Source organism: Paramisgurnus dabryanus, chromosome 19 (assembly GCF_030506205.2).
Source record: "Paramisgurnus dabryanus chromosome 19, PD_genome_1.1, whole genome shotgun sequence".
NCBI classification, from domain to species: Eukaryota; Metazoa; Chordata; class Actinopteri; order Cypriniformes; family Cobitidae; genus Paramisgurnus; species Paramisgurnus dabryanus.
Window position 1 is genome coordinate 33708045 of NC_133355.1, and position 21886 is coordinate 33729930.

The following is a 21886-nucleotide window of genomic DNA, read 5'->3' on the forward strand; positions in this document are numbered from 1 at the left end:
TTATTAATATGAGCGTCTTTGCGTTAAATTCGTGCTACACCCACTGATCTATATAAATGACTGGATTGCGCATAGAACGCTTGACGTAACTGCGTGAGGTGAAGCCAGCGCAGAGTTCAAGCCGCCATCTTGGTATACCCAAACGGCAGAGAGCGTCATTGACTTCCATTCAAAATCATGATCAAAATTTACCCCCTTTACAGCGTATCAGTTACACAAGGTTAATGTTTAGGATATGTGTACGTTAATTATTTGTTAATTCTTGTGTTATTTGCAATGTTTATGTTTTAATCGGGCAGGATAATGGATTTATAAAAAACCGTTAAGGTGAGTGTGTCTGCTGCATTTGTTAATGACACGGGTATAAATAAAGTTTTTTTTGACATTCAGCTACACTGTGACGGTCAGCGTTATATCTCTAAATAAGTTTAGGTAACTTGTAAGTTAAGATAACATAATTACAAAACTAGCAAATTATTGCATGCACATACTGTACAAAGCATGATTATTTATTTAGATTTCAGAATGAGCACGTTTATTGTCATTAATACTAAATATGCTGCGGTATGTCTGCTGATCTGATACTGTAATAAAGATGAATGTATAATAACTGTTTAAAACGCAAAATGTACAACTTTCAGTAAATAACTATTTACATGCTTTGGACGTTTGTGTTGTTATAATGTACAGGGTAACTTCAGATATAAAAACGAAGACGAGTAAAGTGATGTTTTATCATTAAAATCTGATAACGTCCATTGATTAAAAAGAACGTTTGGGTATACCAACATGGCGGCGCGGTGGCTTCACAAGTGTGACGTCATGCGCAATCCAGTCATTTATATAGATCAGTGGCTACACCACACCATGCATTTATATCGACGTCGCAATGCAAAAGAAGAAGGGCAAGAAAGAAACCTGTCCTGGTCTGGCGATTTAAGGGGACATTTGTTTAAGGTATGTAGTAATAATACATTTTAATAATGCTGGGTGTGGGATCAGTTAACTAGAAATTTCGTTGATAATAAGCAATGTATGTACAGTAACTAGCTAGTTCACGTTAGATATTTTATTCACGTGTCTGTTATTTTAGGTTTTTGATAGTTAATTTCACTGATAGTTTGAGCCCGTGTAAATTTCTTAAAAAGCTGTAATTATTATTTTATTTAACATTATTATGTTTGCTGTCAAGACTGATATTTATTTATATATATTTATTGACGTTGATATGTAAAGTACTCAGTTGTACTTGACTAATGCAATAATGACAGGCCCACCTGTTTAAGTATATTGTAAAACATTTGAACATAACAACATTTGGACATAACATACACACATTGTTTCCGCCTGCATCAATTTAGTTGTATAGCTGCATTGCTGGTTAACACCTCTGGGCAGATTCTCCATGTTCTTCTTTTATGTGTAGCTGCTCACCTTAAACAGATACAGTACATTGAAGTAATGTTAAAACAAATTAAGCCCTATAATATTGTTTATGTTTACAATAATTGGTAAAAAGTTTGACGGATAAAATGGTTCCATTCTCTATATAAGCCCCTCTGTTAACTTTTGTTCAAGCCTGTCTAGATCTTTTATCAGTCTAGAAAGATGTTGGAGAAAAGACATCATCCTCTTCTATAATCTCCATCTGTAATTGGACTAACAACTGGACCAGTGAATGCAGGTGACTCCAAGATTGTCTCGTTTACAGCTGCAATATCAAAAAAATAATTGAATTGAGGCTTTTTATATACATTTAGTATTTTTTATTTAAATTCATAATGAGCATATGTATACATTGATTTAAAACAGTACTCAAGACTGTAGATTTACTGTGAGGTTTTGAATGTTGGACAGATTATCAGACCTGCATCTGCCTCAGACATGTTGCTGTTTAGCTAATGACGATTTTAAATACATTTTTTTTTTTTTTTTTTAGGCAACTTACTCTCCATTCGACCTTGCAGGTCACACCATGGTCTCAAGAGGGAAAATGAGTGCTCTATGGATTGAACAGAAAAAGTTAGTATTAAACAGTGTTATGTTGTATTTAAATGCCATGAACAATGCGTTTATGTTTTCTTCCTAATTATGTCAACAAATGCTCTCTTACCTTGCATGGTACTTTAGATTAATCAAAACTCCAACCATCTGTATGAGGGTCTGGATGGATAAAGGATGCCCACTGGAGCTGGAAATGATGGATCAGGTCATTTTCATTTGTCACATTTACAAAGAAGCACACTCTAAGGATTGCGTTACCCTTTCTGTGACAAATACACTAGACAAAAGTATTGGGAGGCCTCATTCTAATAAACATGTTTATTTATTCCAGTATGTCCAATCAAAACAAATAAAAATGCTATACCATATAATACCACTACAAAGAATTTTGATTTTTGTTGCAACAGTTTTGTAAGTGCCTTTTTCTGTTCCGAAATGACTACAGCTTCTTGTACAAGTCATTGATAGGTTTAGGTGATGAGTTTTTGGCTAAAAACCTTTGAGTCATATCAAAGGTGTTAGCTGAGTTAAGGTCTATTCAGACCAGTCAAAGTTCTTCCACACCAGACTGAATCACTAATTTTCTGTTTGAACCTTACTTTGTCTGTAGGGTCATTCTTAAGTTGGTATTGAAAAGGGCCCTGCCAAAACTCTTGCTATAAATTTAGCATCAAACGGTTTTTCTATAATATCATATGCTGTAGCATTAAGATTTGTGCTCATGGAAATAAGTAAAGTATTTAAACCTGTTTATTAGAAGGAGGTGTCGCAATAGTTATGTCTATATAGTTTATGTTTAACAAGCCAAAATAACTAGGGCTGCTTCTTTTTAAGAACTTTTGGGTATTTTTAAATCAGCCAGAGGAATAACAGTCCTTAAATGTGTAATGTACTGCAATAATTTTGTAATGATCAAACGTGAGGTCAGATTCCTGTAACCTACTGTGTTCTTTCTTGATGGTTAGCCAAGTGTCCCAGGACAGAAAATCTGTTTCGTATGGATCAGAGTCAGACATTAACATCTAATATGTAATATCTAGTGATATGTTTTCTTAGATAATGCTGTGAACAAATGCTCTTTTACCTTGAATATTAGGTGGATCCACACTTGAACCATCTGTATGATGATCTGCACCCACTGGATCTGTAAATGGTGGTGCAGGTAAGTTTCACAAGTAAACAAACTCAAATCCTATTCAGACCATTCATGATTCCAGCAATAACCAAGTTTTTTCGTAACAATAAGACTGCATTTACAATGCAAATCTTAATGCACAGATCACATTTTTTTGACTATATTCATTTTTTGTTCTGCTCTTTTTATATTTACATAAGACACTATTCAATCTGATATCGGTGTTACAATAATTTGCAAAACTACAGTTAATATGAGTGTCATGATTTGCACTTGAGTTTTGTATCGACTTAAGCCAGGGTCACTGCCAATTTAGGCATGTTTTAATTATGACACTTAAACAATTGTATATGTACTTCGATAAAGGTTTTTGCAATCATGGAAACATAAGTGAATCGCAGACAGCATTCTTCTTTTACGAATGTAAAATGGCTGGAGTAGTGATGTCACCAGCTAAATTAATTTTCATTTGACCTCCCCCACAGAAAGACACAGCACATCATTATATCGTTGGCTCCGCCCACTGGTGTTCAGTCTAAAGTAGTAGTTGTTGACAATCATAAAGTTGTAATAACAGTAAGATTGTGATGTCAGACAAACATTGTGCTGTTGCTGGCTGTGGGAAATTAGTGTCTTTGTAAGGGTCGCAAATAATTTGAAAATATTTATGTTTCAAAATATTGCCCCCCTACCATGAACTAAACTGGACTGTTGCAGAGAACAAGTGTAGTAGGGTACGGAGCGCTCACACTAATCACACCAAACTTTGGAGGTAAAACATACTTTGGTATGATACAGTATGCATAGTGTGAGTACCCCATAATTTTACTGTAAACCATGCCGCTCCTTAGAGCTTATTTCTTTGTATATTTAAAACATTCTTCATTCTCTTGTGATTATTTTTGCAGGTTTCTGAATTGATGTCAGATGCAAAGCAGAAGCTTATTTTCTTACAGTTTGGCTTCATTGTGGAAAAATGCTGGAAACTAAAATGCAGGTGACATTCTTTTGTTTATTGAAGCTATGACAAATAATTTGTCTGTTTAGTTAATGTTTTATAGAGTGTAACTGTTCCTAAACATTGTTCCTCGAGGTCCTCTGCTATTCACATTTTGTATGTCTTCCTTATTTAACACACCTTATTCAAATCATCAGCTCATTAGTAGAGATCTTCATGAACTGAACTGAGGCTGTGACCAAATGTTCACACTTGTTGTCTTTGCACTAGACTACTTACATTATGTTTTTTTTTTTTGTATTTGGCCTAAGTATTCTAGTGGGCGTAAAGATCCCAAGCGTGCATGTAGAATTATTCATCCGATGGGACACACTTAGCATGTGTAAAAATTTCAATCCAGGTAGTGCCAGCAATTTGCACCAAAACGTATTTGTGTTTTATTTACTACTTTTAATTTATATTTAACATTTTTAAGTTTTTCTGTAAATAAAATGAACACTCTGAAATGAACATTTGCTTATATCAAACTTTTAGATGCAGAATTCTTTGCTCCTGTAAAAAAGCTCTTTGTTTTGAGTATGTAGCTTTATTAAAGTGTATTATTTATTCAGTAGTCCCTAAATAAACGACACAATGTTGCAGATGTTTCACAAAATGCATAACAATAATGCAGTGAACACCATAGAAATGTTAACATACAATTAAAAGTCTCATGCTTTACATCCAGAACATGATGCACGATAGGATGCACAAAGTGATATTTGGACGCAGCCTCAGTCTGTCAAATCAAAGAGACATACAGAATGCACAGAGCAGTGGGACTCCATGAACAGAGTTGAGAACCACTGCTGTAACTCATTATGCTTACCTGACTCATGCAGAATTCTGGCCTGGTGTTTGGTCCCCCCTTTCTCTGGCTTGTGTCTCCATCATCATTACACTCTTGTCAGTGTAATAGTATCGTCGTCTGCATACCAGGACTTTGTTACTCAGCTGTCCCTTCTCCTTCAAGCTACATTTTTGTCAAGCTGCAACAAGTTGGAATACATAATTATTAACGTTTAATGATTTTGATGTATGAAATATGTAGCAAAAGCAAAAAATGTATAGACATTCTATTAAGAAATTACCTTTTTGTTGTTTGTTTACTGACCTTTCAACCATATTGCATTTATAATTGATCATCATACCTTTGGTCTACTGTTAACAGGCTACTGTAGAAAACAAAGTCAAACAAAAAAGAGAGAAAAAATTATAAATGCTGAATGTGTCTCATCTTAAATACATTGTTGTTGTTTTTGTTTCATTGAATTTGGATGTTTTGATGATTTAAGGAAAATTTACGTAGCATATATATTGATGTTTTAAATCGGAGTTTGTTAATGACACTTAATCATTAACAAACATTTAAAAAGCTTTATTACAATACTTATTGATAATATTAATGTAATAATATTGTTTTGTAACACCCTTAATCACTGAGCGCACAAACGCTACCCCTGTTACAAGCATGAGTGGTTGACTTCATGCAGACATGCGCAGACATTGAAGTACCGCGAGAGTGATTCAAAAGCCCACGAAACAGTGTAATCACGCGGTACTGTGATGTCATACTGGTTAACGCTAAGCCACGTGAAGCCGGACACAAGGGCTACACTAATCTTTGGGCTGGAGTAGCCTGTGGTTTTTAAGGCTTCGTGTCTCATCGCGTTAAACGATCGCAGAACGATTTATTTCTCTTTTTCACCTCGATCTTTGGCCTCGTGTGATTTACCAAAACCAACATGTGAAGTTACAACGCTGACGAAGGAGTTTCATCAGTAGAGGTAAGTAACCAACATTATGTTATGCATGTAGTGGATCTAAAGATTGATTGTCGTATATGATCATTCTTTTTTTGGTTTGTTTGTTTGTAACGTTTATCAATGCAAGCCAAAATCGATCTGCAAATCCTGAAGGCAAGGCACGTTGAACATGTAACCGTTTTCTCAGCGGTGGTGGGGTAAAAATTTGCTAAGTTAGCCTAGACCAGCCCCTGTTTAACATAAAGTTACTTGAGTTATAAAATGTATCAATCTTCCCGCCCGACTTGCTTGGAGTAAGTTAACGTTATGTAAACGACCGGTATTCACAAGAAGCCTTAAAGCTTTATAGCGAAGTGGTTTGATAATTAAGTTAATACATTTTATCAGTTGTATTAGCTATAAAGTTATTTATATCTGTGAATTAATTCGTATTTTTATCAGTTTCTAACAACACGTACATGACAAAAGGCTAGCGTAACGTTAATAACGTACGTTAAGTTACTTACCAACACGAACAAACTGAGTCTGACAGACAAATTAACTTAAAGCCAACAATTAAAAAAAAAAAACATTATAAATTAACATAAACGTTATGTTTACGAATTATATTATTTACATGTTAATAATGATGTTAAATGCGAAGAAAATGTTGAAGTGTGCCTGAGGGAAAACGGTCATATGATGAAAATGGCGCTCACGTGACGTACGAATGGCCTCGCGACCTCGCGCTTGCGCGACAGAAGGGTTAACTTCCTGCTCCAACCTGCAACCATTTGAATGCAGGGATAATAACAAATAACCAAAGTTTAATATTGCTGGATTTTTTATAATGGTTAATAAATGATGCGTGTAAATTTACACATATTTATTAAGTCACTGACATTGTTTTTTATTGCGTTTATTTCTTTTATATTGATTGAAAATGAAAACCTTATTTAATTTACCTAAAATTTGTTTGTGTTTAACACTGATTTATGTTGTTTTTCTGTTTAATATTAGTGTGTCCTGGTAAACGTGTGCTCGGAAACATGCAGATTACAGTATTTACAGAGCCGACCTTGAGTCACCCACTGATGGATAATCTGTTTACCTAAAAACAGGTAATGTGAATTCATTATATTTGCAATGTTTATACAAGTATATAATTTCACAAATATTAAATATTATTAACAATTATTATTAATAATGTACATATTAAATTATATTATACATGTTCAGTTGTTCTGTTAAGTTATTTGAAGGATATGCATGGTAGATCAATTAGATTATCTTTCTCACTAGCTATAAGCAGCATGCTATATAAATGTTCCACTTAAAGGTGTAGCGGAGGATTTTCTCGAATTTTAAAAAAAACGCCGTCTCCGCTTTAAAAAAAAATGCAATTGCGCAACACTCCAGATTGACAACTAGGAGGACCAATAGTCTTGATGATCCACCCGGAAAACCTAAATTCTCCGCAATACCTTTAATGTTTAATGCTCTTTTACCTTGATTGTAAGGGTGGTGTTCATACAAAGCAACTTATTGCTCATCTGCTTGAGAGAAAGTTACTGCTGGGGCTCTCCTGCTAAGGTTGTCTTAATTCTAAAAAGAAAATAAGTCATTTAGGCTTAGGTCATAGCAAGTTTTGAATGAATGACTTCACAATCTGTTTTAATAATGTTTATTTACAATGTATTTTATTCCACTTACCTGAATCGTGCAGAGGCTTGATGTTTAGTCCACCGGTTGTCTTCTCCAACCTCTGAGTGAAGCCACCACGAGTGGTCGTGTTAACCAATTTTTTTTAATTTTAGTGCACAGTGAGTGTGACTACATAGTCTAAACGCTTAATAAACTGATAACGTGTAAGGTCATTTAAATGCATAAAATGGTTTTCTTTTATAGGGTAAAGCCCATAAATGGCAAAAACTGATTGGCACAGGTAGTTTTTTTGCTCTTAAACCAGATTTTAACGTCTTTTTTGCCGTTTCGTATGTGCGTATGTCTCCACCTGTGATAGATAAACTTCACAAATAAAAGTAAATTAAAACGCTTGAAACATGTTAATGTAATAAGCTGATTTTTATAATATCATAATAAGATAATTGTCCTCTTATTATGTGCATGTAAACATACTCAATGTCTTTGTTTATCCTTTGTCTCAAGTCACACTGAGTGTGAGAAGTCATTTGTCCAGTGCTGTCTGGAAATCTAATGATAACTGCAATTCCTTCAGTCTAACATGATGGTTGAATTACACACAGATAAACTCAGACTTTATAGACCACAAGATTTGAGTTCGGGCAGATTAAGATAGTTGATTGAGTTTAGTTGTTATTGTTTGGCTGTTGGCTCATATTATTATTGATTTTGACAATTTTCTTACAGCCCTTGTCTGTCAAAATAATGCAACCTCTGGTTGTAAAGCACATTTTAAACTGATCTTCTTCATTCTGTCACTAGCCCACCACAATCCATGTTTACCAGCTGTGAAAGTGCAGGCCAAAAATCTTCCTTCACCTGTGGGCCTCTACCCACATGTAGATAAGGTAATGAATTATTTGATTACTGTCGCTGTTTCTGTCACTGGGGCAAAATAACTGCCCTAGAGAACACGAAGAATAGCCAAAACTGTGGTATTGCGCTAGCCCTAAAAATTTGAGAATCTTGATGTTTCTAACACATGGTACAACCGCTTAGTAGGCATGGGCCAGTATAAGATTCTGGCGGTATGATTACCTTTAGCAAAAATACCACGGTTTCACAGTGTTCCGGTATTCCCATTGCTACACTAATTTTTTTTATTTTTAAATGGCAGGTAAAAATAAAGCCTTTAAATTATATTATATATAATATTTTCGAAATGTATATTACATGTAAACATCAAATCAATCACAGACCATTTTAGTGGTTTTGTAACCTTGACTGTTTAAAACCACGGTGTACCTTAAAACTGGTAACCAGCCCATGCCTACCGCGTAGTATCTATTATTAAGGTGGTTGACAGGTCTGTTTGCATGTTATTGCATTGGTAATAATTTATTGTTTATAGTCCAATATTGATTGTGAGAATTATTTAAATTTCCTTAAAAATGTTCTAACATCTTTTCCTTTCTTTTCTTAATGCAGCACTTCAGGAGAAACCTGCCTGTGATCTGCTAAGATGCACAGATTCAACTCTGGCCCATTGTCATCCCAACACCTCATCTGCCATCAGTTTCGTTTAGTGTCGGTCTATTGCAAAAGTTCTTACTTTAAATGAGACTTTGTGTTAAGCAGGGGTTTCCAAACTTTTCATTCCACAACATATTAAGCCCAGGATACACAGCAGGATTTTTGCAATCCAATAAGACCTTATCACACTGTGTGACAAGGATTGTTTAAACTTCAGCAGTAGACTGTCGATGAAGACACCTATTGCATCTGAAGCTGCGACATCTGTCATCAACATGCGCTAGTGGTAAACAAATACAGGTATGCAGGTCGTAGAAGCAAACACATTGTTGATGTGCGATGATCATGCTGAACTTCTTACACTGTCATAAAACTATCATAGGTGTCTTTGGTCCCAGGACTGGGAAAACAGACGTCTTTAAACCTCTCACACTGTATGAGATAGGACCACCAATTAAGAGCCACGATCACAGAAATCTCCACGATTGTTTCACGATTGGTAATCTTTCATCTGGGACAGCCAAAAATCGTGCCGTGTATTATGGGCTTTAGACAGGTGTAATCTTATAGTATATCAAAACCATTGCTAATAATTAATTGGACAAACCATCACTACAATGCAACACTCACTATCTTACGGTGCGACCCACAAGTGGGTCTTCACCCACAGTTTAAAAACCCTGAGAATGAGAAAGAGTATGTTGTATTGTAATTAAAGTCACATCTATGTGTTATGGAACAGTTTGTCATTATATTCACAGTATTACATGGTTCTTTCAGCAGTTACTACGTTACAGTGCTCTTAAAGTGTCCTGATCAGCTTTGGGTCTTGTGAAGTAATGTAATGAGAACGTGATCAATAGCTTTGCAGTATTTTGTTACACTGTGGCTGTAATCATATTAACACATAGGTTAAACATTTTATTCAAATTTGGTAAACAAACTAGTCAATATAATTCATGCTGTGATGCTGGATTAAACCTGGTCAAATGATTGTGTATTGTGTTTTCAATTTTTTATGAGGTTTCTTCATCTATTTAAACATTCTCAATATCACCTTTGGTTTGCTCAGAGTTTGTTCAGATGATTTTTAAAACTAAATGTTGTGAAAATGCAAGGTGTGTTACACAATTTCAATGGATGGCGTGGGGTCAAAAACTATCAAAAGTTTCAAGCTTAGATATATAACTGTTGACAAACACTTAATGTGAGTCACACCCAGTAATTATAATAAGCAGGAATTGCAGTAACCATTAAAGCAGGGTCACCTTAAGATAATCAGCTTGTTGGCAATTGTTTTATTTAATTAAATGTATAACTTTTTTCATTTCAGACTGATAAAACAGTCACATTAAACGCAAAATGTCTACATTGTTTTTTATTATACGTGATATGGGCTTTTATTAATTATATTTAATTATATTTTTTGTTTCAAAATTAATGCCAACCCTAAAAAACATGTTGACTATACTTTTTAAACAATTAAACAAGACATTTATTTAAAAAATGAAATGAGTTGGAGGTCTTTGCTGATTCGTCTGCGTTTGATCGGATTCAAGACCAAACGGAGATGCATTGCAGGCACGTAGGATTTAGAATTTTTTTATGATCTTAACTACGTCTTGAAGAGATATGGAAGACGTATTATTCAAAGACGATCGTCAGCAGATGTAAAGATCTTTACAAGACGTATCTGAGACGTACGTGTGCTATCTGGGTTGTTTTTTTATTCATATTTAGTGTCTTTTGTGTTGTTATTGTTTTGGCGCGAGGTAAAAGTTAATAAAACTATACTTGTATAACGTTACTATTGCTTTCTCATTTATTCTTAACGTGATACGAGCACTCGATTATTATTATTAAACTTTGTTCTTGTCAGTACTATACAAAATGGTTTTTTTATAAGTGTCAGAGAGATGTTTTTGCATGCTGCTTATAAATATACCAGTGGCGATATCTCATAACATGTTTTAATAGTCACATCACGATAAAGTAAATGATCAATGTCCACATTTAAAAGCTGCGGTGCTTACCTGCATTTCCACGGTGTTTTCGCGTTCTGATAAAAGATATAGCTCCAGAAAAAAACGAGTGTTTATATTCCTCTTTCCAAGTGTTAATCGTCCACACGATGTGACAAGACATTTCTCCCATTAACTTTAACGTAACATCCAAGAGCGCTGATCTTTGACAGAATAATTACTTCCGATTGGGGATTCACAGACTGATTTATGAGCTAGTAAACTAATGAGACACACGGAGAGTGATTCAAAACAGCGCGTCTGTGTTTTTCCATTCAGAGATGAGCCTGCTTAGGACCTCCATTCACTAGGTGGCGGAATGATACGAAAGGTGATGCGGTTACAGTGCCGTTATCAGCACAATATCGCATAGCTCTTAGCCAATCAGATTCGAGAACCAGAAAGAACTGTTGTATAATTTGGTCTACTGTATGACTAATGGTTTGACAAATTATATGATGCATGAAATGTACATTTATCATAGGCTATAGTTAAAATTAGGGATGCACCGATACTACTTTTTTTGAAATATGAGTACGAGTACTTGCATTTCAGTACTTGCCGATACCGAGTACTTAATAAAAAACATGATTTTAATTTACAGGTAACAGCTTTAGTCATATAATTTAACAAAAAAACAAGGGACTAGTTTTCCAGTTTGTTGTAAACTCTGCCTCTTTGGATAACACAAGAGGCAATAACCCCTTACACGCCGCTCAAACATAGACATTTCTCAGACCGTGGTATCGATCCCTCGTATCAGGGGACTTTTAACAAGTACAAGTACTTTAGAAAGTGTGGTATCAAGGCCGATACCCGATACCAGTATCGGTGCATCCCTAGTTAAAATGTCGGGATAGTGTGGATAAATGTAAAAATGAAATGTTTTGCAGAACGCTTTATTGCAAGTTTCCTTGTAGATCCGTTTCTCCAAATAATTTTATTTCCTATTTAGGGGCGGTTTCCTGAACAAGGATTAGATTAGTCCTAGACTTAAATAAATATAAGAGCTGTCAAAACTGAAGAAAAAAATCTTGCACTGACATAGCTGGAAAATATCAGTGCCCTTTGTTTTGCTTCAAAATGCACACAAGTAGGGGTGGTTTCCCAGACAGGGATTAGTTTAAAATATAACTAGTTTTAACAAACATGCCGTACTTCAAACATTACTGTTGTGCATTTTGAGGCAAAACACAGGGCACTGATGTATTATAAGATATGTCAGTGCAAGTTGTTTTCAGTTTGGACAGCTCTTACATTCATTTTAGTCTAGGACTAGTCTAATCCCTGTCTGGGAAACCACCCCGTAATGTTTTTAGTAAGGCATGTTTGTTAAAAGTAGTTATATTTCCTAATTAAACAAAGTCCTAATCCTGGCCTAATATCTGTCCGGGAAACCAATCAGTGTGTTTATTAAGTCTTTGACTTCCAATGAGACGGCACACTATGTTGTACAAATGTTTTTTGTGATGGTTAAACCGATTATTCAAATGGCATCACCTTTCAGTAACTTTTGTGTCTGCAAGCTATCAAAAAACCTTGAAAGCTTTTAATTTTTCATGTTTCTCAACACAGTTTATAGCCCAAGGCTGTTTATCAGGTTTAGATATTCTGCCTGCAAACTATTATAATCAAGCCTTGTTCATCTAAACATTACATGGCTATTTCAGAAACAACCACACACATACACACACACTGTATAGTAAACAGCTGCCGAAAAACTTTATTTTTCTGTGACAATAAACCAGGAGCTCATAGTAACACAGGCACCTTAGAAAGGTTTCACACCAATATAAACAACAGCGGCACTGACAAGCACCAAACATTGTCACTGTAGCACAATTACAATGGCAGTTTCTATTTACACACAGCTCAGAGTAAAAACTAATACAGCCAGTAAGGGAGATAAGAAGAAGAAGAAGAATAACAGTCACCGAGTGTTTCCTCCCTTAGGAGATGAAAATCTTTTTGAGAAAAAAAAATGAAATAAAGGGAACAAAACGGTGCAATTAGATAAACGTGGTAAGACACAAATATACACATAGCCAAGTGCTTTCAGTTAATGTATTGCAGTATAAGATAATGTCATATCATTTCAGCTCCCTCTACGCTCCACAGTCAAGACAAGTGTGTGCACAGTAAATGCATGGTGTAAAAATAACTTCTTTCAATCTTACTATGATTTATATATGTTGCCATATGAGCCTGTACACTAAAGCATAAAATTGCATAATTGTATCCGAGTGAACAGACCAGACACGACGACAAACTATAGTGGCATAAAGCCTTGAAAATATCTTTTAATTAAGGCCCTCATCTCTGCTGATGCTTGACACCGTTTAACAACAGGGCTACATTTCTTTCATTTCATTAAGAGTCAAGTGTTGCCGGTTACAAGCTTTCAGCAGCAATACAACACCACAAAAATCTGCTCCTGAAATCTTTCTTCATTGCATTATAATGGGTTGATGTTGAAGAAAGGTTTGAGGGATGCGATACAGAGGTTAAACCGCGCTGGGATTACAAGCAATGACAAAGACATCTACGTGCTAAAAATAGAAACTTGTGGGGTTTAATTTTTCACAGTGCCATCTCACAAATTGGCCAAAATTAAATGTCTTGCTCTTTCCTGTCATGTTAGATGTCGAATTTGAAAAATCTTTGGATTTTTGTGCTAATGCCAGTGGCAAGTAAATCGTGTAATATTAAACATGTGTATTTGCAACATGATTTGAGAGCAGATATCCCCTTGAAATCTGTAATATAGTTTTTAACTTGCTCTATCTACAAGAGTTTGTCCTTCACATTGGCATAAACGGGTACCTTCTTCCATCAACAGCTTTGAAATACATCAATGTGCAATAATGAATAAAACACAGTAATATACTCTAAACATTGCTCAATGGTCAAATGATATATGTGGAATTTGGGGACGTTATTATTTTGGTAAATGGCATGGGTCACCCAAACACCTCTTTTCTTTTATGGCTTCACAACTTAACTGCTGCGTCTGCTAGCAGCGGCATGCAAAGATGAAGACATCCTGAGTTTCTCTTGACGCATCAGACGTCCTCACTCGACATCAGAAAACATATTTCTCAAACCAGGAATGTCAAAAAAAAAAAAAAAAAACGTTAAAAAAGCACAGTCTGGACTGACTTGTATTGGTCCTTCAGTTCAACAGGTCCCTCCATTTAGTCTTATGCTTTGTTATTATGCCAATATCATCTGCTACCGAGGTCAGACGCTGTTCCTATTATCATCAGCATGTGTTTGTTTTTAGGGCGGTCGACCCTGCGCAACGGTCTATAAAATCAACGGATGTGTGCACATGATGCTAAGTATAGAGCAAGTCTAAAAGAAACCACACACACTTTTGGCTTTCTTAGCTCTCTCTTAAAGAAACAGTGCACACAAAAAGTTCAGTTGTTCCCAACCTCATGTCAGTCTAAACCCCTGTTGACTTTCTTTTTGATTTAGTCAAAGCACACAAGCTGTTATGACTGAAAATGGGACCATAAAATGACTCAAGACTCGTGTGCTAACCTCTGTACATTCATACTCGAGTCATCCGGATCGCTTCAGCTATACCACTCGCATGACTTTTTTAAAAGAAAGTCGTATCGGTTCAGAAAGTGGTGAAAACCCATGAGGAAAAAAAGACCTTTGCGTCAGAATCCACACTATTAAATGTAAGACTATTCCCAATGCTGAAACTGGATGTTAGAAATGAACGGAAGTCAGGATGAAGGTTTTTGCAAGTCATATAGTAACAGCAGCCTACCTGCCCTGTGTCGGTTTACACGGATAAAACATCACCAACGACATTCAGAAATTCATCTATTTTTTCTTTTTTTCCATCGGCATGCACATGCAGTATTAAAAAATACACTTAGATCAGCAAATACTTGAAAAAGTGTAAAAATCCAGTGCGACAGTCTTTGAGTTCTTGAGGTTAACATGGTTTTTGATTGACAACGATCAGCAGTGAGATAATCCATTCAGAGCGATGAGCACAACCGTCTCGTGCCAGATTAAACAAACGTATAATCGTATCTAATCGACAGCTCTGTTGAAAAACCATAGCATGCTGTGTTGCCCTTTACATAGACAGCTTGCAAAATCCTAACCAAAATGTACAATTGTAAACATCCTGAAATGTAGAACTGATTCCAATAGACCTTGACATTAACAAATCCTACTTTAAGTTTATATATCTGATCAGCCTAGAGCGCCCTGTTCAAGATATCTTCCAATCTTTCAACAACGAGCAAAACATAGCATGCTAGGTTTAGAAACAAAGCTAACGTGTCCATTATATTTTTTTCCTGAAACCCATTGGAGGTGATTTCATAAACTTGGAGACATCAGACGAATCCGGGACGGATCCGCACCGGAGCTGTTGATTTCGGCGTAGGTCCGGTGCGGATCCGGCCCGGAGTTATCTGCTGTCTGCGGTTAGGACCAAGCTAGTAATTTATAACAGCAAGATTTTTAGCTTTCATTCTTGATCTGTTCTGTTAGGCTGAAGTTTTAGTCTCTGAGAATAATGAATGATCTCACTGTTTAACTATCTTGTAAGAAAAAGTTTCTTTAAAAACTCAGCCGTAATCATTTTGAATAAAAGCTTCCCCAAACCCGGAGATGAAAACGACAGAGAAAAACAACTACACAATTGTAGCTGAAAGTCGTTTAGGAAGGACAACTGGGAAAAAAGACGCCCACCGCCTTCCCTTAAGAAGCGAACGCTAGACCTTATATCTGCCGAAAGTAAAAAACGCCTTAACTCCGACGAAATGAACTCAGACAAGCCGACACCGAAAACATTCCTTTGCTTTTTCTGTGCATCTCTGTGCACAGCATCAGACCTCACCAAGGCACAGTCAAACTCCGGTATTCCTCATACAAATACATTCCTGAAAAAGTTTGGAGAGATTCCCCCCCTCCACGGATAAACAACAAAAGCATTTCAGGTCCCTTCTCTGGCCCTGACCACGCGCTACCGGGACCCGCCAGCTGTTTTGTTGTAAGTATGCATTGCAGAATGCAGTCAACACCGGCGTGCCTTTTACAAGACACAGTGATGATGACAGCCGTGATTAAAAGCTCTCTGATAGAGACCAAGTTCTTGTTTAGATGAATAACAAATAAAATACAACAAAATCTTGACGTTTCCACTCGTCGAGTCTTATCTGCAGACGTAACATTTTTTCCGCACCGTCAATGTCCTTCCCGCTTGCTGTTTATGGCTGGATGCACAAACGGACACAACTACACACAGTTACATAAGACGACTAGCGAGTGGTCCATCTGCCATCTGGCAGTTACATGAAGGACTCTCGCTCGATGTAAAGGCAGTAAATGTTCAGCCTCGTGTTGGGACCTATCGACCAACACATCTGCACAGATACGTGTCTCTGATCAATACCCCTTCCAATTTTCTTTACATCGCTGCATGAGAACAACAGATGGCGAGAGTTTTTTGTCTTTAAATGTCAAGAAATACATCTCTATCCTGGTGTCCAACGGGGAAACATCTTTGTTCTGTTCTCCAGAATCTGTACACAAGTTCACCTTTACCTTAACAGTTAATACAGTTAGACGTTGAGTAATATAAGAAGTAATATCTTGGTTATGGCCTATACTGTATGTTAACACAGAACCAGAAGAGACTACTGACAGCTAACAGTTAATCTCGGTGTATTCAGTACTGCCTAACTATGCGACCTTGACCAAAGCTGGTATTCATGAGCATTCAGCACTACTTCTATATAGTGTTAACCAGGTGGCTTACATAAGCACTGTAGGTAAGTTATATATCATTTAACCAGTGGAAGAAAGTTGGCGATATAATTCAATAAGCGTGGCGAACATATTCATGCTGTAGCTTGATACGCGCCTTATATTTTCATGTTATATAAAACGAGAAGAAAAATGGCAGCCCGTGATGTAAAGATGCCGCCAGCTAATAAAACTACAGCCAATAGATATGGTGAGCACCATGGTAACACAATGGTGATATCATTACTCAAACGGTCGCTACTGTAATCACACGTATTTACGGTAAAATCGCCAACTCAGAGGCAAGAGCATATAGAAAAAAAGATATTCTGGGTTATTCCAATAGCACCCGATACTTGATCCCAAAAATTACTTCAATTTCCACACATGGAAACGTGATGGAATAAGTTTCCCAGAATGGACACCCAAGTGTAAACTGTAGGAAGGTTCATCAGCTTTTACCCAAAACGCCACGAGATATCTCACAAGCTGTGGTAGCACCAGGAAGGGAATGAAGGGAGGCGGCAGCTGATCATCCGAAAACACATCCCTTTATCTCTGGTGGAAGATTACAAACGTTTTGGGTGCTGGTGTGGGGTTTGACCTTAGCTTAGTCTTGTTATTGATGGTGTATAAACATGAAGCGTGTGGTTTGTGGATTTTTAGCATAGAAGACCAATGGCAGTTTTCACACATAAAATGTCTTCTGATGCAAAGCTGAAGTGTGTAATAGTTTAATCACTTTAATATTCAGAGTTATTTTGAAGTTTCATTTCTATAAAAAGAGTAAACACAGTGATGCTATCGAAACATTGCACTCATTGACCCAGCATCCTAATGTGGCAACGGTGATGTAAATTTGGTTTGGGACTATCTGGTTTGTTTGCCAGATGGAGAGAAATCCTGTCATTATTTTCGTAGTTGGATTTGTTGAAGATGAATTACACACCTCAGCTTTAATAACTGCATAATGCATAAAGGTTGTGATATATCATTTCATCATAAAAATGCTCTCGGACTAGTTAACAATTAAACACAAGTTGTTGGAAGCGTCACTTTTAGCTTTGGAGCAACCATGACTATAAATCTTTATAAACATATCAAGTGCAAGTAGAATCATGGGATGACAAAACAGAAACTGAGCCATTATAATTTACTGTATCAGAGCCAGAAAACTGAAGAGCGAGCTGCCGTAATTCCTTTCGGATCTGTTCTGGGATCAAACCGAAGCCGTGAAAACATTCTGACCAAAAGATGCCCATCCTTATGTGACCAGTGAGCCGTCCCGTTACACAAAACCACAGACAAATAACAAAAAGATGCGATTTTCAGCTTGTCTGGCCGATGACGTGGCATCTGCTGTTTTTATTCCTTCCTACTTGAGCCGTTGAGGTCAAAATCAAAGGTGAGGAAGATCTCTTCACCTACAGGAGGTAAACGAAGCGTTTGGCAGAGTTTCTGTAGTCGGTCGACTCATATTTAGGCAGCAGACTGCAGCGTGAACCCGTGAGCTCACGTATGGCTCGCTTATGAATGAGTTTGCTTCTCCGCCGGAAGAGTCTGATGTGCCGATGAAGTTCAATAAATGCAATAACGTCAGTTATACATGAAGCAAAAAATTGGCACGTTAAAAAAAAACCTTTTTGGTAGCAAGAAGATATATTCCTGTGACAAAAACCCTCGGCTGTTAAATCTAACTGCTGGTTTTGCTTTCACATCCCTGAAAGAAGCGTCCTGTTGATATAAAAGCAGAGATATAAAATCCCTCCATCGTAGATGTAATTGCTTGTGACGGCACGACCGAAAGTGGCGGCTGAAAGTCTTTTTCGATCCATTTTGCTTGCCATACCTTCATTTTTTGCATTGATGAATTCCCACTCAGGGGAGACGTCCACTCAACCTTACAAATCCTAAAACAAATCCCTGTGGTGTTACATTCTTGAAGAGACAGAGAAGCAGGATTTTTAGGCTGTCCGACCCTTAACCTTAAATAAAATGGGTAGGAGAAAAATGTACACATAGAAATTTTTCTATTCGGTTTCATAGTGCTCTCAAAGTCTCCGAGAGAGTTTTGTACTCTTTGAAAAGACCTCGGACAGAGGTTGGTCCTCCAGGCATTGACTGGAATGCTTTATAAGCAGTATTTCACGAACAAAAGAGACAAGTTTTTCATTTTTTTCGCATCACGTCTCCAAGAGAAACTTCATAAAGAAAGAGAGAGAGGGACTGTTGGTTCAAGAGAGGTTTGACCTCCGGCTTCATTTGGGTTTAAGATAAAGCAGGGTGGGACTGTGGTCAGTAACAAAGAGAAGGAAAGCTTTTAATTTTTATTATGGTACGCATGCACGAGAAGCCCACCCTGTTAATACGTCTCAGCTATCACAGCTGTTTCAGTCAACAAATCTCTGGCAGGCTTTCTTCCAGCGGCAGGCCGTGCACCACATGTCCCTGTTCTCCATGCCATAGACTTTACGACATTTCTTCCCCTCGCCTCGCGACTTCCTACTGCACAGAAAGAGACAAGAAGGATTTTACAAATATTGTACAACATACGAGATCCTACACAGTAAGACTCATTCATGTGCATCCATTTAATGTTTTTAGTACACAGATGCTGCAATATGCATATGCATTAAAACAGAAGTGATGAGAGGACTTGTGTTTTATATGGATTAAAAGCCCAATTTACAATCTATGTGGAGTACATCTCGAAACTTGTGCTGCCGACTTGTGTCCCTGGTTTCCGTGATGGGTCACAAATGTTTCATCTACATAGGGCCTAAAACTCACTCATTACCACACATGCCAGTGGTCGATGACTTGAGAAAACTAACTGCACTGTACTGGTTTTGGTCAAACTACATCTACACTTAATAATTCTCCTTTTGAAGGAGAATTTCACAATCGTTTTTAAGACGTCAAATAAATTTTTGGTGTCCCCATAGATCATTTGTGAAGTCTCAAAATACTATATAGATAATTTATTATAACATGTTAAAATTGCCACTTTGAAGGTGTGAGCAAATATGTGCCGTTTTTTGGGTGTGTCCTTTAAAATGCAAATGAGCTGATCTCTGCATTTAGAGGCTGTTTATTAACATGCGTTTTCGTCGATCGGATCACAAGTGGACGACGTTAATGCCAGGTGTAAACGGTGTTTAAAATGTTTTGAAAGCGTCCACTTTCGACCACTTTCAACCACATCCAGAGGTAGTCGAAACCACTTTCGATCGGAACGTTTTGGAGTTGCGGAACGCATATGTGGTTGAATGTGTTCGAACAGCCACATGCGACCGCCTTCTCTCCGCCCATTTATCTAATCTGAGGTATTAAACACAAGTTTTACGTCTTTTTTCACTTCTGGCGTGAACATACGGTGAACAGCGCTATTTTTAGCCTTTCATTGATAAAACTACTGCGTGTGTTCTCTGTAGTTTCGTTTTGAAAGCGTGAAAGTTGCGCGATCCTAATTCATCAATTGCGCTGAAAATTCAGAGAAAGCTCTTACATACACACGTACAAAACTCTGTGCAGCATGTTTACTTGCTAAACAAGCAGTGGACTCCGACATAATATTAGTTTGCATCCATATAAACTCATAATTACTCCCGCTCGCGTTTGAATGACAGCAGAGAGACTCGCCCACCGTCTCACGGACCGTCCCCTCACAGTATTCAGGACAGAAGCGGTCGAAAGTGGACAAAAGAGACGAATTTAAATACCAGGTGTAAACGTAATATGTCTCTCTCGTCCACTTGTGATCCGATCGATGAAAACACATCTAAATACCAAGTGTAAACAGCCCCTAAATGGCAGTGCCGTGGTTGGATTAAGGGGTGGTATTATTATAATAAAATCCCCTTCTGACATCACAAGGGGAGCCATTTTTAGCTATTTTTTAACATGCTTGCAGAGAATGGTTTCCCAAAACTAAGTAACTGGGTTGATCTTTTTCACATTTTCTAGATTGATAGAAGCACTGGGGACCCAATTATAGCACTTAAACATGAAAAAGTCAGATTTTCATGATGTGTCCCCTTTAACCTAAACAATATTAAGTTCAAACATTACTTAATGTCCATAAACTAACTTGAAAAGACAAACCATTGTATTTGTATTAGATATTATTAAAAGCTGTAAGGTTAATATTTGTCTTTCACTTACTTACTTTCTATTCCTATTTCACTGACAATAGTATCACAAACAATTCAGTCTCTTTGTAATGCATCATCATTAAAATGCATCGTGAGTCATGCTTCCATTTTAGTGGAGTTTGACTTCACATGGCAGCTCCGCACAGACCAATCGGAGTATGACATTAAAATACCTTCATGTGTCACACCATCAATCTGTACAGCGCCACATTTAGTTAAACACCCATTAGAGATGTGCATACTCACGCTTGGCGAGTGCTAGGTCCTGTTTACTTTCGAGGACTTTCTTTTTAAGTGGCGTTTAAACATGAAAACCATCCTCGGCTTTACTGATGTTTCAGAAAAGATCTCTAGACTACTATACTCCACTGTAAACACATGATACATGACCATTGACACACACACTGGGCATGCGTGTATAAGTGTAAAAGATCTATCAAAAGTAGTATTTATTTATTTTTAATAACTATATCAAATTAGTATACGTGTAAAAAACAAAGCAAACCTAATACAAGAAAATTAAGTGACTTTATTTATTCCACAGTAGGGCTGCACGATTTGGGTGATTTTTCCCATTGATGCTAATATTGCGATGTGCAGTTGCGGTTGTAATAAATGGTATCATGAGTCAACTTGATGGGTTTTAAGGAAAATGCACACACCGTTTAGTGATAATGCTAAAACGTGTATTTGTAAAACTAGAAATGTTTTCGTATTGCCACGTGATGTAGCAACTTTAATTTTGCAATCTTGCACAATACCGCTCTCTGCTCAGTATCAGTAATCCTAAATCCAAAATACTGCCATATAACAGACATAAGAGTTTTTTTGGCAACCAAATCACTGTCAGTCTCCTTTGCATCCATCTTTGC

The 21886-nt window shown here is 36.9% G+C and overlaps 1 protein-coding gene and 3 long non-coding RNA genes across 10 annotated transcripts in view; 2 read left to right on the forward strand and 2 right to left on the reverse strand.

Moving 5' to 3' along the window:
- The first annotated feature begins 879 nt into the window (after positions 1-879).
- LOC135779931 (uncharacterized) lies at positions 880-5113 on the forward strand. Its single transcript, XR_010544911.1, has 6 exons — positions 880-957; positions 1579-1684; positions 1940-2022; positions 2131-2209; positions 3101-3166; positions 4979-5113. It is a non-coding gene; the product is annotated as an uncharacterized lncRNA (long non-coding RNA).
- On the reverse strand, positions 1575-6474 carry LOC135779930 (uncharacterized). Of its 4 annotated transcripts, none has more exons than XR_010544910.2 (8): positions 6409-6474; positions 5228-5311; positions 4966-5125; positions 3089-3148; positions 2948-2992; positions 2114-2191; positions 1949-2002; positions 1575-1711 (listed from the first exon to the last, which is right to left on the reverse strand). It is a non-coding gene; the product is annotated as an uncharacterized lncRNA (long non-coding RNA). The 4 variants fall into 4 exon arrangements; XR_012335500.1 differs by having other exon boundaries at positions 5251-5311; positions 6409-6469; XR_010544908.2 differs by lacking the exon at positions 6409-6474 and having other exon boundaries at positions 5251-5435.
- On the forward strand, positions 5587-10052 carry LOC135779929 (uncharacterized). The gene is made up of 4 exons (XR_010544907.2): positions 5587-5923; positions 6902-7002; positions 8348-8433; positions 9014-10052. It is a non-coding gene; the product is annotated as an uncharacterized lncRNA (long non-coding RNA).
- Positions 10053-12782: 2730 nt separating this feature from the next.
- Positions 12783-21886, reverse strand: part of znf704 (zinc finger protein 704) — an 80090-nt gene continuing 70986 nt past the window's right edge. For 3 of the 4 annotated variants that reach the window (XM_065290849.2, XM_065290850.2, XM_065290847.2), the window contains one exon: positions 12783-19365. In XM_065290849.2, the coding sequence (XP_065146921.1) occupies positions 19251-19365 (115 nt within the window). In that variant the 3' untranslated portion in view covers positions 12783-19250. The remainder of the gene's footprint in view (positions 19366-21886) is intronic. The other variant, XM_065290848.2, reaches the window with a different exon arrangement.